General features: G+C 42.7%; 1 protein-coding gene across 2 annotated transcripts in view; it reads right to left on the reverse strand.

Moving 5' to 3' along the window:
* FGD5 (FYVE, RhoGEF and PH domain containing 5) overlaps positions 1–14,398 on the reverse strand; it is a 119,370-nt gene extending 104,972 nt beyond the window's left edge. For both annotated transcript variants that reach the window (XM_076346773.1, XM_076346772.1), the window contains exons 1-2: positions 14,270–14,398; positions 1,295–4,223 (exon numbers count right to left, since the gene is read on the reverse strand). In XM_076346773.1, coding sequence (XP_076202888.1) covers positions 1,295–4,223; positions 14,270–14,282 — 2,942 coding nt within the window. In that variant the 5' untranslated portion in view covers positions 14,283–14,398. The remainder of the gene's footprint in view (positions 1–1,294; positions 4,224–14,269) is intronic.
* Between the last annotated feature and the right edge of the window lie 259 nt (positions 14,399–14,657).

Here is a 14,657-nt window from a genome sequence, read left to right on the forward strand (position 1 = left end):
CAGCTTAAGCATTGATGCAATCTCTTTCCCCATGTCGTACTCACCTCCCCCACCCCTGCCAATTCTCGCCTCTCTGAGAAAGACAAAGCACTGTACATCATTCTTGTTTTAGAAATGATTTGCAAGACTCATTCAGAGATGTTAAAGAAAAGTTCTTTTACTCCCCAAGTCTGAAATATGGAAAGAGGGATGTGTGAAATGCCCATGGTTTGTTCCATTCACAATGACAGGGAAGAGGACCAGAAAAAAATAAATGTTGCAAAGAAACAGGAGTATTAAATCTTTAGACAGAGAATGACAGATGAAAATGGACATGAAAACCTTGCTTTTAAGATGTTTATCTTTTTCATACAGCTCGAACAAAATGCCACTGCATTAAAGACATTCCTTTTCATCCATTTGCTTTGCACCTTGTTTTCTCATTACCTGTTTAACATGAACTTAATGGAAAACACTCTTATTTACATCTCTGCACTCCACTGATAGTATGCTATAATCTGACGACAGATTCAAATTCAAATTCAAAAGTCTAGAGTGCATTGCCTCTATGTAACTACGAAATGGACGTTTTCTTGTTTGCAAATAATCTACTGGAATGGGATGAAAGATTGTTATTAATGTTAGCAATGAATATGATTTCAGACTATATGATTCAGAGCTATTTAATTCATTTATAAATCAGCAGCTCTGTCAAAGGGCCATAATGACAGACTTTAAAGCAACTTTTAAAATTAATTGTCTAGTGTGATTACTTCATGATTTGGGATTTTCTGGTGTATACTTAACTGATGTACTTTGAAAGATAAATTTTATATATATATATATATATATGTATATATATATATATATAGTTGCTTTGAGAAATTGACAAAAATGAAAAAGTGAAGCAGGACCCCTTCCAGCAAATAGGCTCTTTTTTCATTCAGTCAAGAAGTCAGAAACCTTTCTTACTGAAGAACAAAGCAAGGTCTCTGTGCCCCCCCAAGCCACAAAAATTCGATCCATTGGATAAACCAAATATTTCTAAATGTTCTTTGGTCTATATCTGTAAACCATAGGATCCAGATCCAGTGGACTTGCTAGTATACATTTACAAGGTAAAGAGTTAATTTGGTGTCTTTTTTTTTCACTGATAAAGGCTTATCTTATATTCTTCCAATCTTTCTTGTAAGCATTTCCTGAGAGGGGGTATAAGCCAAGTAACATGGGAGGATCTGCCTACGATACCTAGCAGGGGAGGCCTTGCCTGTTTGGCCAAGGCTAGCAGGTCTTACATAATAATTTATTACAGTACCTTTCTGTTTCCTGGTCTGTGGTTTGCTGCTTGTTCTCAAAGCCAGTGAAGCTGCTCATATCCACGTAGCCGTCATTCTCATTAGCAGCAGATAATGCCCTGCTGGGATCTTCAAAAAACTCAGTAAAAGTTCCTGCTCTGGTGGATCTTCGAGGAGGAATTTGTATGTTTTCATAGTCAGAGCTCATAGCAGGAATGTTCTCATAGTCAGACGTGTCGGCATTGGGAAAAGAAATGGACCTAGGTTTTGTTAATGGGAGTGGCATAAAAGGAGGTCTGGACCGGTCCTCGAAGGACTCCACCCTTGACACACTCCTGCTGAAGGACTTGGGTGTTCCTTTTCTTTTACCATCCTTATAGAAAAGAACAGCTGAGGGAGACTCAGATGCACGGAGCTTCCCCACATGTGATTTTAGTTGAGGTGAGCTACTTAGGCTCCTCCTGTCCAGCTCCATCAGCCTCGGAGGCCCATGATAGCTAGACTCTGATGAGGACCTGGAAGAGGAAACATTAACATCTACATGGACTTTACTTTCAGTTTTCTTCTTGAATTTTAGAGTGAGGAACCTCTTAAACGAAGATTTCTTTTTCTTGGAATATTTATCAGGTGAGTCATTCTCTATCAAAAGTGAAGGTGAACTTTTAGTGATTGGCTTTTTGGTGATGTAGGCAAGTTCAAAAGGAGGTGGTATATCAACAACTGAGGATGGAGTAGATATGCCACATGATGAAAGATGATTTCTCTGGGAAAAACTACCTGAGGAACCATTGACACAAGGCAAAGACAAGTTGTCTTCTGTCCTTTTTATTCTACCATCATCCAGTATACAGCCATCACTTTCTCTGTAAACAGAGACAGGTATCTCTCTCCCTTCAACAGAATAAGATCGAGGATACAAAATGAAACGTCTTGATTTGGTTGGTAATGCCCTGTTGGCTTCTATTGGTTTTCCTTCCACTGAAAATAAATTATTGCTTAAATCTTCTGTCCCAGAGCCATTGCGGGAAGACGGTAAATCAGTTTCAGGTCCAGTTTCTTCTGGAACTGTTTCTGGGACACAGCCCGGCATTTTCCCAGAGAGTGACCGTGTTCTAGTGACAATGCTTTTACGATCAATGGGCAGCAAGTTGTTTTCACCATCCATGCCTAATTCAGCTCCTAAATCAGTCTGTCCATCATGAGCAATTTCATTTTCTGCGGGAAGCACGTAAGGGTCATCTAGGGAATCACCACTAGTTTCTCTTTCCTCTGATTCTTCAGGCACAATGACCACTTCAGGGACTGCTAGATTTTCACGCAAGACATGTTTGGTTCCACATTCTACATTCATTTTGCCATGCTTACAGACTTCTAACTCCTCCTCAAGTGGGACCTGTTGAGGTGGACTTGGGACACTTTTGCTGAGGCTGTTTGCTTCCACCTCATTGTCTTCAAGTTGCAGCTCATCTGACTTAGAGGTTTCCACAATACTTTCACTATGCTCTTCAACAGTCACATCTTCCAGCTCTGGCTCTATCCCTGGACTACTAGGTAGATTATCAGAGATCACACCATCTTCATCCAGAGAGGTCCCTTCTGTTTGAAGATTCTCATCTGAATGTTCCATGGGTATTTCCTCACCATATTCATTCTCACAAGGAGCAATTTGACAGCCATCATCCATATTCTCTGCATTCACAGTTTCTTCTTCCCCTTTCCCAGGGTCTTTGCTTGCTTCACAGGCTACCTCTGATGTCTTCTCCTCACTTCTCCTCTCAGTGATCTGGCAGCCATCACTGGCATTTTCTGTGTTTGTATTATTGTGCTCATCTGGGTCTGTTTCCTCCACTTCAGCTGCTGCTTGATGGATGGACTCTCCTAAACCATTTTCAGCATTGGGTTCATCTTCACACAGTTCTAAGCCAGGAGCTGTTTCTTCACTGGCCTCATCGAGCACCATGTCAGGGCTTGCACAGTCATCATTTTCTAACTCCCCTTCCATGTTCAAATCAAGCTCTGCATGCACACTGTGGTCACCATCATGTGCTAGACACCCATCTCCCTTTTCTAAAATCTCAGGCAGTTCCTCCTCCTCCTGCCCTGCCTTCTCACAACCTGGGATTGATTCATCTGCCGGTAATGGCATTACAATGGTATCTTTACAGATATCACCCATTAGTTCCTCATCTCTATGCAAAATGTTATCACTGTCAGTCTTACAATCACTATTGTCCTTAACCAGTTCCAGGTTGTTAGAAGCTTCGTCCTTGTTTTTGGTTTCACTACAATCACCTACAACATCCTCATCTCCATCTACATTCTTGGAAGCATCATTATCCCCATCAGGGGCATCTGAGGACTCCTCACAAAGTGCTTCCGACTGGTCACAGTCTCTGGTTGACTCTTCAGAGTCTGGTTCCATTGGTTCAGCAATATCTGAAGAGTTATGGTGCTCATCTTCGGTGACTTCTTGATTACTGGTATCCTCATCATTAGCAATGTTATCCTCTTCCTTCTCTACCTCTTCTGGAGTTTCCGAGACTTCATTTTCCACAGAGGAATCTACATTCTGATCGTGCTCATGTTCCAAGTCATTACAGCCTTTGCTGGTCAGCTGAGCTTCAGGAACTACAATGTATTCATTATCTGCCTCAGATTCTGGGCAATCAGCATTGCATTGGTTTCCTTCATGCAGCTGTCCATCTAGACATACCAGTTTCCCATTTGAGCATTTATTTAAGTTATTGTTGGTATAAACACTGGATTTGCCCTCAGTGTCAGCTGAGAATTTTGGCTTGGGAGCAATAGGTGGTTTGGGGCCCCTAGACATAGAGTTCGGGTTATGAAGAATATCAGCCCTTGGCAGTGAAGGAGAAAATTTGGAGACAGCTACTGGAGAAAGATGACCAGTAATCTTTGGTTTCGGTGCTAGTGGTGGCTTTGTGATTTCTGGAGAAAAGAGAGAAAAGCCACGTTAGTCATCTTGGTTTCTTATTAAAGCCAGAGGAATATATCCTACAGTAGACTTTATCTTATACCAGTGACTTCTAATGCAGAAGGAGTCCAGCCAATAAAAGGCTCAGCTCTGAAAAGAGAACTGAAGGAGCAAAGCATATGCACTGTGCTTCCACGTGGCACTGTAGCTATTCCAGGGAACACGGTTTAAGGTCAAAACTGAACTGAACTGAACTAGATGCAGCCCTAGCACACTTGGGGAGAGAAAGATGTACAGCTGCAGAGCCAAGGGTGTATCATAACATATCATGTTACAGATGGGTAACACCTCCCACACTCAGAAGTACTAATGACATTAGAGACCTTTTGATTCTGCCCCAGAAATCTGTTTGCCCTAAGATTAAGTATGAACACCTTGATTCAATGATGCTGAAGTGTTTCCCTGCAAAGAAATGCCTTTCAGCCATAGTAGCTATTCTTATAACACAGTACAAACACTTTGTAGCAATGATTTCAATTTCAATATGTAGTTTGCAGAATTTCAGCATTGAACAAAATTAGTTCTAGCAACAGATCAAGGTTTAACTCAACACAGCCAAACTGAAGTGAACACTTGGTGCTCAGACACACGGTCTTCCCATCTGCCGTTACCATGGTAACAAAATATGGAGTTACATTTTATTTGTCAACCAACATAATCATCAGGGATAAGATGGTTTGCTAAAAGTTTGGCTAATACTTTACATTGATTATGCAGCTGAGCTATAATGCACTGAATGAAATACTTCAACCCAAAATATGAAGAGAGTTACTGGTTTAAACTTAAGTTCAGTTTTCAGTGTACAGCTTCTTCAGTCCTTTCTTTAGTCAAAAGATCCTCCATCCTCCTGTAAATGCCAGGACCCCTTGCAGGTACAATCTTCTCTGAACATCAAAATATACTTTAAAAAAGTTAATTATCTTGCAAAATAAGGCCAGCCAGGGTCTCTAAACTACTTCTAGTGGAAGTGCTGACAGACATGTAGGGGAATTCAAGCAGATGGACAATAAGAGATTTAAGCTAGATAAATTAAGTCATATATGGCCATTTTACTCACAGTACAGTTTACATGCCACAACCATTTCCAGCTGTCTTGGTCCTGAAATTAATATTTTTTAAATAACTAAATGAAATGCTGAAAGGCTGCATAAATAGGCAACAATAGGGATCCTCCCTCATGAGATTTTAGATGAGATTAAATACGTGGTGTGAAGAAGCCAGCGTACCAAATGGTTACAGATGGTAATAAGTAAAGAGAAGGGTTTTGCTCTTACTAATGTTTCCTAGCCATCAATAGGTAATTACATGGTTAATCAATCAGGAATCTTTAATTCTTTTTATAATTTTAATTAACACGTTAGTGGAAAAAGGGGAGCTCTCCATTGTAAGGAAAAGCACAGGACCAACTATTTCACCATGAGAGAGACAGGAACAATTATTTGTGCAAAATCTTCATGCCTTACACACAGGAAATATGGGAACAGCATCTCAAGAGACACCATTTGGGACACGGTTCCTATGCGAAATCCTATCCTAAATCATGATATAAGTTTCAGGAAGTGTAGCTACTGTGTTGTTATATTTTGAGTATTTTGGAATGCAGACTTTTGACATTTGGAAGTGAAGACAATTAAAATTCAGCTGTGCACCATACTGAGAATAAAGTAATACTGAATGCAAACTGCTTAAAAATGATTCTCTGATTGTTCTGATATTTGGTGTCATGGTACTTTTCTTACTGTTATCTTAGTCCAACTGGAGTAATTTGTATTGAACTAATACTGGCATATTTGTTTGGTGAGACTCTGGGAGATGCAAGAGGCTGTTTCTTCTGATCTTCTTAACCTTGTTGAAATTTCTTCCAATACACAGAAAGATGCTGACAATTCGGCATTCTGATGTGATCCGAAAACAGTCTTTCTAGAATTATGAGACACCAGAGAGATTTCATCTAAGTTAAAAACTGAGTCAGTGATCTCAGCTCAGCCCAGAAAGAGTGAAAAGTCTGTTCTAATCAGGTGCTTTATTGCATATACTGATTAAGAATTATTCTGTATCTGGGGTTTTATCCAATCCAGCTTCATGTGTGGGAGGCTTAAAACAACTTGTGGAAAAGGAGGGAGAGAGAACTGCATATTCGCCAGTCTCCAGTACTGTAGCATGTACTCTTGTTTCACAGTATCCACTGCTGCTTTGAGCTGCAGGGCATGTCTGATTATTGAAATCACAGAATGGGTATCTTTCCCTCCAGATTATTTTAGAAACATGTGCCAAACACTTCACCATCGCTGAAGTACCATTGCTTCTGTTGCAGCCAGCAGCAAGTCTGCAACAGCTGAAGGCTGCAGAGTGCTGAAAACTGTTGCCAGTTAAAAACATGGGGGGAATAGAAGTGGGTTCAGTATCTTGTAAGCCTGATTCCCCAGCCAGATCTACCTTTTGGATTTTTAAATCAGTTATTGCAATGACTGAACATCCTAAACTAACTTTCTGCATGAAATTTTTATTAGCTAAAACTGAGTCCTTACACTTTTCCCACCAGAAATCAGCAATGGACCCCTTACCACCATAATGAGGCATTTTTAAGACTAACTCCAAGGAAGAAACACCACTTTGGAGGTATTATACCACTTCCTGCAGTGTCTGCCTTTTCCTAGGAATGTCTATCCAAGAGTAGGACACAAATATACCTACTCCATTCCTGGGATGTGACAAGGCTTGAGCACAGTCTCAGCATTCTCATGTTCTTGTCGGATGGAGTGTCTGTACTGAAACACTGAGTAATGAGAAAAAGACTGGACTGTAGAGAATGCCAGTATCTCCCAAGCTTTGTCTTACAAACAAATTTGAAATAAAATAATGTAATGAGCTCATTTCCTTTATGTAAAATAACCATGCAGACATCCACTTAAAAAAAAAAATAGCTTAAACACAGTTACCCACTTTCCCTCCAGTGATAATTTTCCACAGCAAAAGGAATCAAGTAATCCTGAGTTTTTCCTTCTGCTACCTTCAGTAACATTGCTAGTTAAAGAGAACTTACGGTAATGGACCCTGTTCATAGTATGGTAATAATAGGCATTGTGATGTCCTACTCTTACCCGCTTGTGCCAGCTACTGGTCACTACTGATTCCTTCCACAGTTTTTTCCTAACTGCTCTGTGTGTTGATCTTGCCTTTCATGAGGCTCCTTAAACAATTTTCCTTTTTTTAATTTTTTTTGGGGGGGAGGCAGCGGGAGGAGTACAAGAGTTTGTTTAAAAAATAACCCAGACAATTGCTGAAAAGAAAGCACCACTGTTTGCCTTTTATCATGACAATTTCATTCTGCTTCAATTTCTGCTTCCTTTGCTGTCTGAGCCACTTGAAAGGTTCTGGCTGTAGCTTCTAAATGGACACAAAACAACATTGCACCATAAGGAATGTGTATGTTCACAAATAAATGTGCATGTTTATTTTAGAATGTGTTTTATGTTGGAGGGAGACACACCCACCTTGTGCTTAAAAGGAAACTTGGGGAATAGGAATTTCTTTAGCCTGCTCCTCCCCTTATTGTTCGATGCTTCCTTGTACTGACAAGGACTGCTTCCTCTCCTTACCCACCTTCCTTCAGGCAAACCTGCATTTCAGCATGGTTTCACTCCTGCTGTGGCCCATATAAAATTATATTACTCTCCTCCACTCCAAGTTTCTAAGCAGTGAACAGTAGCCTAGCAGCTCTCCTGGAATGGCAATCAACCCATACAGCCTTCAGTGTTTCTTTGAAAGAATAAACATTTTGTAGTGGGGTATTGCCTGAAACACTGCAACTACCCACTTTCAAATGTTCTCCAGATTTAGGAATTAGCCTAGAATTTAATTAAGGTTTATAAGGGACCATATCTACCAACAACCCCCCCCCATCAAGCAGCTGGTTTTGGGGTGAAGACCTAATTAAACACTGAGGTTTCACATTTGCAGGGATATTTGTAGACATGTCCCAGGCCCAGGTCTTTGACAGTGGCCCAAGAAATGACTTAGCTCCACAGTGTAGATACTAGTTCCAGCCTTGGCTGGTGCCACAATCCAGTTCAGGCATCTCTTAAGATGCTGAAAGTAGCTTTTTCTGACCAACAAACTTTTGTGGCCCTTTGTTTTCTTCATGCCTTTGGCATTAGTTCAACTATGTTAAAATGGGAGAGACATTGAGGACAGAGGACAGAAATGCACTGCAAAATTCAGGGATCTGCAGAGCTTTTGGATGGAAGTGACAATGCAGGGGGAGGGACCACATTGCAACAGCGGGATGAGACTGCGCCAAACCTAGAATCCCAGTGGAAACCAATGAACACAAGTCCTGTCCGTCACTGCTTCTGCCCAGGAAGAAGGGATTGAAATCCACAGATGGAAAGGGCCTGAGAAACAGGAGGTAGAGGGGGAATATCCAGACAAGGGCATCAGAAAGTCTCGTTCAGCTCTGATCAGGAGCTGTATAATTTCACTCAGCTATATCAGAATAAAGTTAAAACTTGTCTTCTAGAAGGCTTTGGTCTGAAGTCAGCAAAAGGTGGACTATATACCTTAGTATCATCCTTACCTTATCCCTGTAATGAAGTGCTCATTTTTAAAACAAAGCCCTTATTTCCAGTTAGTGCTGCCTGGCTTCTATCTTCAGCTTCTGTCTCCAGCATTTGTTATTGTTTCTTCCACTGGGTTAAAGACCCTTGTATTATTCAGTATTTCTCTGGAGAAGACATATACTTCCCTCCAGCTATGTCTTGGTACATTCTTCTTTTTGGTAAACTGAACAAATGAGCTCATTAAATCTTTGCAGTTGGACAATTTCACCTTTCCTGAAGTCTGTTCTCTTGGATTTTTTCTGAACCTTTCCCAGTTTTCCAATAGCCCCTATAAAATGCATGGGGCAGACCTATGGGAAGAATTCCACAGTGGGTACTGATGATGCTGTCTACAGAATTCAGTACTTTCTTAGACCCAGTTCTCACTATTCTCCATTAGCTTATTACTATATCAGGTTGACTTGCTTGTCCATTGACCTCTAAATTGTTCCCAAGGCTGTCTTGCCTGTTCATTGTCTCTAAACTGAGAGCTTTATAATATGCATTAAGTGTAATTTGTTTGAATGGATCCAACTTAATGATCCAGATCTGTTTATATAATTGCCCTGCCTACTTTGTTAATTATCCTTTCACCAATCTTTATATCATAAAGTGAACTTTGTCATCTGATACTTTTCTATTTGCTTTCCTACCAAGGAAAATGTTGGACAGTATCAACATAATCCTGGTCCCAGCACTATGCATACCACCATTTGATAATGTTACAGAGATAACTACTACAGAGATTTGCTACTGCCAATTAGCCAGTCCTCAGTCTAATTAACCCAGACTTTATTTCTGTTGTATAAACACTTTTCTCTTAAATCAGAATGTGCTACTAAAATACTACACAGACATCAACGTATGTCTTTGCATCTATACAGTTGCCTTTATCAAGCAAATCTGTAACTTCTTCCAAAGATTGGGATCAAATTCCCCATTTGAAGCAAGCAAAGTCCCACTATTGAGGAAATGAGAAAAGCAACCTTAAGAATAGCAGTAAATATAGCAATTCATTTACATGTCACTTGCCAAAACACTACTACAGACTTAAAAATTATTTAGACTGGGAGGGATAGAAGTTATTTCATGGTAGCATTTCTATTTTATGAACTAGGCAACGACATAAAGAACCTATCCTATACCAGCAGCCATCATGCTCACCCTCTTGCATCAGAGCATGACAGGGCTGTCTGAGAGCTCATACCGTTGACAAAAGCCACGTGTGCCAAGTGCTGCACAAACCCAGAAACTCATGGAAACAGCATGACTGCACTGTACAGTCATAGGTAGAAGTTTCCACACCTCAGCTACCAAAACAACACGAAGTTCTTACAAAGCAGGACAGAGAGGAAATTCTGTACCTGTGTCTATTTCAGCTTGTCTAATACGTGGGTTTATATTTTGACCATGGTGCTTACTCCTTAGAGAAGAAATTGTTCTGAGAGAATGGCAGACAGAGCTTCCTATCAAAATAACATATGGAGCTTCACTGAAAGTGAAATGGACAGCTCTTCTTTGCAGATGAAGAGCTGGTTTTGGACCTGGCCAGAATATGGGCACCAACCACTACAGTAATGCTGCCAGGAATGTAAGGCAAGCCAAGCACAGAGTCTCCTAAAACTCATTTATTACCTTTCCAGTACAGGAAGCTGTAGGTTCCAACCTGTAATTACAATTCTGCCAGCTGTCCAAGTCAGACAGTGAGGGTGTGTTTAAGCTGCCTATGTAGATAAGCCATTTTAATGTCATTCTGAATTAAGTACCCAGCATAAGCTGTGTAACCTGCTTCAATATGTTGGACATTAAATAGATGAGGTAGCATGATTTACAAGGAAAGTATAATCCCTTTGAGGGGTTCGACTCATAAAACACCAGTGCTGTCACTGGTAGGACCCCAGGATGTACTGTAAATAACTGAGATGTCATTAATTTTGCAATATTCACTGCAAAAGTAGTTCTCTGTTTTACAGCATGTAAATGCATCACTTACTTCACACTGTCAGAGAAAAGTTTGAAATGACAAAAGTTACATAAGAAATGAAAACAGTTGCATGGGAGTCAGTTGAAATGGAAAAGGTATTTAGACTAGGATTTTCTAATGACATAGGACTGCAAGTCTTCCTTTCAAATGGGACCTCAGTCCAGATTTAGGTATCAGCTCCCACTTTGACTTGAACAGGAATTAGATACTTAAGTGTCTTCTGAGAATTGGGGCTTTAGGCACTTTAGATCTGAGGTCCTGTTCAAAGTCAGCAGGTCATCAGCTCCTAAATGCCTCAGACATTTATGAAAATGAAAATTCAGCTCCTGCATAAGTCTGATACTGTTGAAAACCATCTATCCTCTCTTATCAGTGTATGTTCTTCAAATGCGTGATCAAAAGTACTCCGTATATAGCAAGAAGGCTCCACTAGTGTGAAGAGAGACCTATAGTCAGTAGTAACTATCCCATGGGAATTTTGTCTTCTTACAAATCTTAATTGAAATATTAACAGCTGGGCTGTCAGATCACATCCTACTGCAGAAACAAAATGCTGTTCTGTACAGTCACTAGAATCCATCCTCTATGATTAGATCAATGCATTATGACTCTGGGATATCAGATCAATACCTTACAAATTTCTCTTACTATATAACTTTACTGCAGCCAACTGTAAATATAATACAACAGCATAACATCCCTCAGAGAAACACTGCTGGGGAAGGGGAAAAATCTAGACAATATAATCAGAAAAGGATGAATTTCAACACCAAAAAATCTTGATCCTGAAATTTCTCCAGCATTTTTACTGTCTCTAGCAGACTGTACATACAAGTCTTGGTAGGGCTGGGGGGCCTGACTATGAAAAACCACATGTACATGACAATTAAATAATCTTGGTTCTAAACTACTGGCATATATTTCTTTTTAATGTAACTGTGTTTGTGATGTTTCCAATTTGGCTGTGATTTCACAACAGGAAGTTCACACTGCAGCAGACAGCTTATATTCACCTGTTGTTTCATATGTTGCTTCCTAGGAGCCGAAGATGATGCTGGTTAAAATTCTCTGACAGGTACATATGGCAGCTTTTCCTGTATCACTTTCAGTAGCGGCTGAAAGAATATATAGTCTGCTTACACCTCTGAACAATCTGGAGTCTAACATGTGTACATTCTTCCTATGAGCAGCAACATTTCAGCACCTGGCAAACAAATCGGTACTTAGAGGCTGGAAGGTCCTATGTATGAGGCTGGGAGACGGGGGTCTGCCTCTTGTCTCTTACCACAGATTTCCTGTGACCTTGGGTGGATTGCTTCATCTTTCTTTTCATATCAGTTCCGCATCTCTGAGGATAATCCATATCTCCCTTCCTGTTTTCTGTCTGTCATTATTTTAACTTCTGTGGGATCAAGGCTGCCATATATGCCTGCACATACGACTCTGCTTACCGGTGCTATGTATTACTTACTGTAATACACAGATCACTAATGCTGGTCCCTGAGTTGTGCCAGTTAATAAATGCCCCTGTCCTTCAGATTCAGTAGGAAGTTCTGCTTTGCACTGATGGGAGAGACATTCCTTGCATTGTGTGAATGTACAAAACAAAGGCTGAGAAGGGATATGAGCACTCTATAAATACAACCTGGAGGTAAACACCAGAGGAGGAAAAGAACTATTTTTAAGCAAAAGGACAATGTAATCACAAGAATAAATGGCAATGAATCTGGTCTGGAAACTAGAAGAACTAGCAATGGTAAGAGGTTCTCAGTTTGGTGAGAGGAATAGCAAGGGAGCTACCTAAAAAGTTTTGGTTTAAGATATAATTTGATTAATTAATAAAAGGAATAATATGAGCTTGTGTTCTGTAACAACGGGTACTGCTTTTGGTAATGAAGGTAGTCCCATTCAGTCCTACATTCCTGAAAAATAAAAACTGCTAATAAAATTTAAGTCTTTACAAATGGATACATCTGATATACCTTACACTGCTCTTCCACTGACAACAGGATCAGATTAGAGCCGGTCTGTTTTAAATAACGGAGAGATGAAGAAAGAGAGGTTGGAGCATCATGGCTAAAGCAATTTTTGGCTGGCTCACTTAACTTTCAAATGAGTTTGTCTCCTGGGAGGGACAGAGTCCAGTCCAGACAGGATCAGAAAATAGCATGGAAATGTCACCATGTTTTGGGTAGCAGCGTGTCTCAGTCCCCACTCAAAGGGGAAAGAGAACCTTTTGCTTTAAACTCAGAGGAGTGGTACGACATGCTGATACAACAGCAGAGGGCTGGGTTTGACCTAAAAGATCCTTTCCAATCCTATGTTCCTGTGCTTTGGCAAACAATGATTCACAGTTTCCCAACACATGACAGTTGTAGGGTAAGGTATCTAGCGGTGAAATCTCTGGGCTTCAGGATGTACCCATGCAAGTGAGGTGCCCAGCAACATTCACCTTCTGGAGCAAGGAAACACAGTGGAAAATTTTAGGACTAACACAAAGGGACTGTTTCTCTTCCTCTTTAACTCTAGATGCAGCATTAGATTTTTCTAAATAACTCCAGAGTTAGTAATAATTGTTTCCTGGATTGTTATGTTTTTTACACACACGCCTTGCCCCTGAAAATCAGAAAGTGTTGGTGGAGAATTTAAAGTTTGCCCCAATTTTCCAGTGACTTCTTTTAATGTTTAACTGTTGAACATCTTGTCTTTAGTATCTGTTCCCTTCTCATCCTGTCACTTTCACCTTCCCAGTTTCCATCAAGGAAAAATTCTGGGAAGTTAACAGAAAGAAGGAGGACGGGTTTGGGTTCGCCTTGGAGAGCGAATTCTGCAAAAAAATCACCTCCCCAAAAAACGGGCTTTCGGAAAGAAAGTCACAGCAAATTTCCTAGGGCCTTTGTGAAGGGTTGAGTGTGTCCGAAGGAAGAGTGGGCGCAGAGCCGCGTCCCTCAGCAGGCACGGCCCTCCTGGTCTGCCAGTCTGGTTGTCCCCGGAACCCCCCGCCTTGCCCGGGCTCGCTGCTCGTCCCCGTCCCGGCGGGGCCGGCGGTGGGGCACGCACAGCCCTGGGGTGCGCGGTGCTCCGCGGGGAGCCAGTGAGCACCTGCCGGGGCGGGGGGAAGAGGACGGCCAGCCCTGAACGGAGCGTGCCTGAAGGAGAGGTGCCAGCGCCGCTGGCACGGCCCAGGAGCTGCCGGCCCCGAAGGAGGGATGGCGGGACGGGGACGGGGGTGCGAGCCCCGGAGGAGCAGTCCCCAAACGAGGGGGGTGCCATCCCGGTGGCACTGGCCCCGGAGGCGTGCCGGCCAGAGGGAAGGAGGGTGCCGGTACCGGAGGAAGGAAGCCCGCCCGGCCTTTGCCGGCCCCGGGGAAAAGATGTCCGGAGGCGGAGAGCCATCCCGGCGGACCCGCGCACTTACCGGCGTCGCTCATCTTCCACCGCAAGTTTGCTCGCTGGCTGCCCCGGGCGCTCAGAGCATGGTCGCGGGGGGCCGCCGCCGCCTTCGCCCCTCGCGGACGCGCCCGGCCCTACAGCCCCTCCGGGGGCGTGGGAGTGCAGGCGGGGCAGCCGGACCGGAGCGCCGGGCTGGGCAGGCGGCGGTGCCGGCTCGGGGGCGGTCAGCGCCGCGGCGCGCCTCCGCCCAGCCCCGCGCGCGGCCCGTCGGGGGGCGGTGGCGGCGGCCGGCGCCGGGGCCCCGCACGGCCGGCGGCGCGCGGGGCTGGGCCGGGCCGGGCCGGGCCGGGCCGGGCCGGGCCGGGCGGGGAGGGGAGGGGAGGGGAGGGGCAGGGCGGGGCGGGGCGAGCCGG

Source organism: Aptenodytes patagonicus, chromosome 8 (genome assembly GCF_965638725.1).
Source record: "Aptenodytes patagonicus chromosome 8, bAptPat1.pri.cur, whole genome shotgun sequence".
NCBI lineage: Eukaryota > Metazoa > Chordata > Aves > Sphenisciformes > Spheniscidae > Aptenodytes > Aptenodytes patagonicus.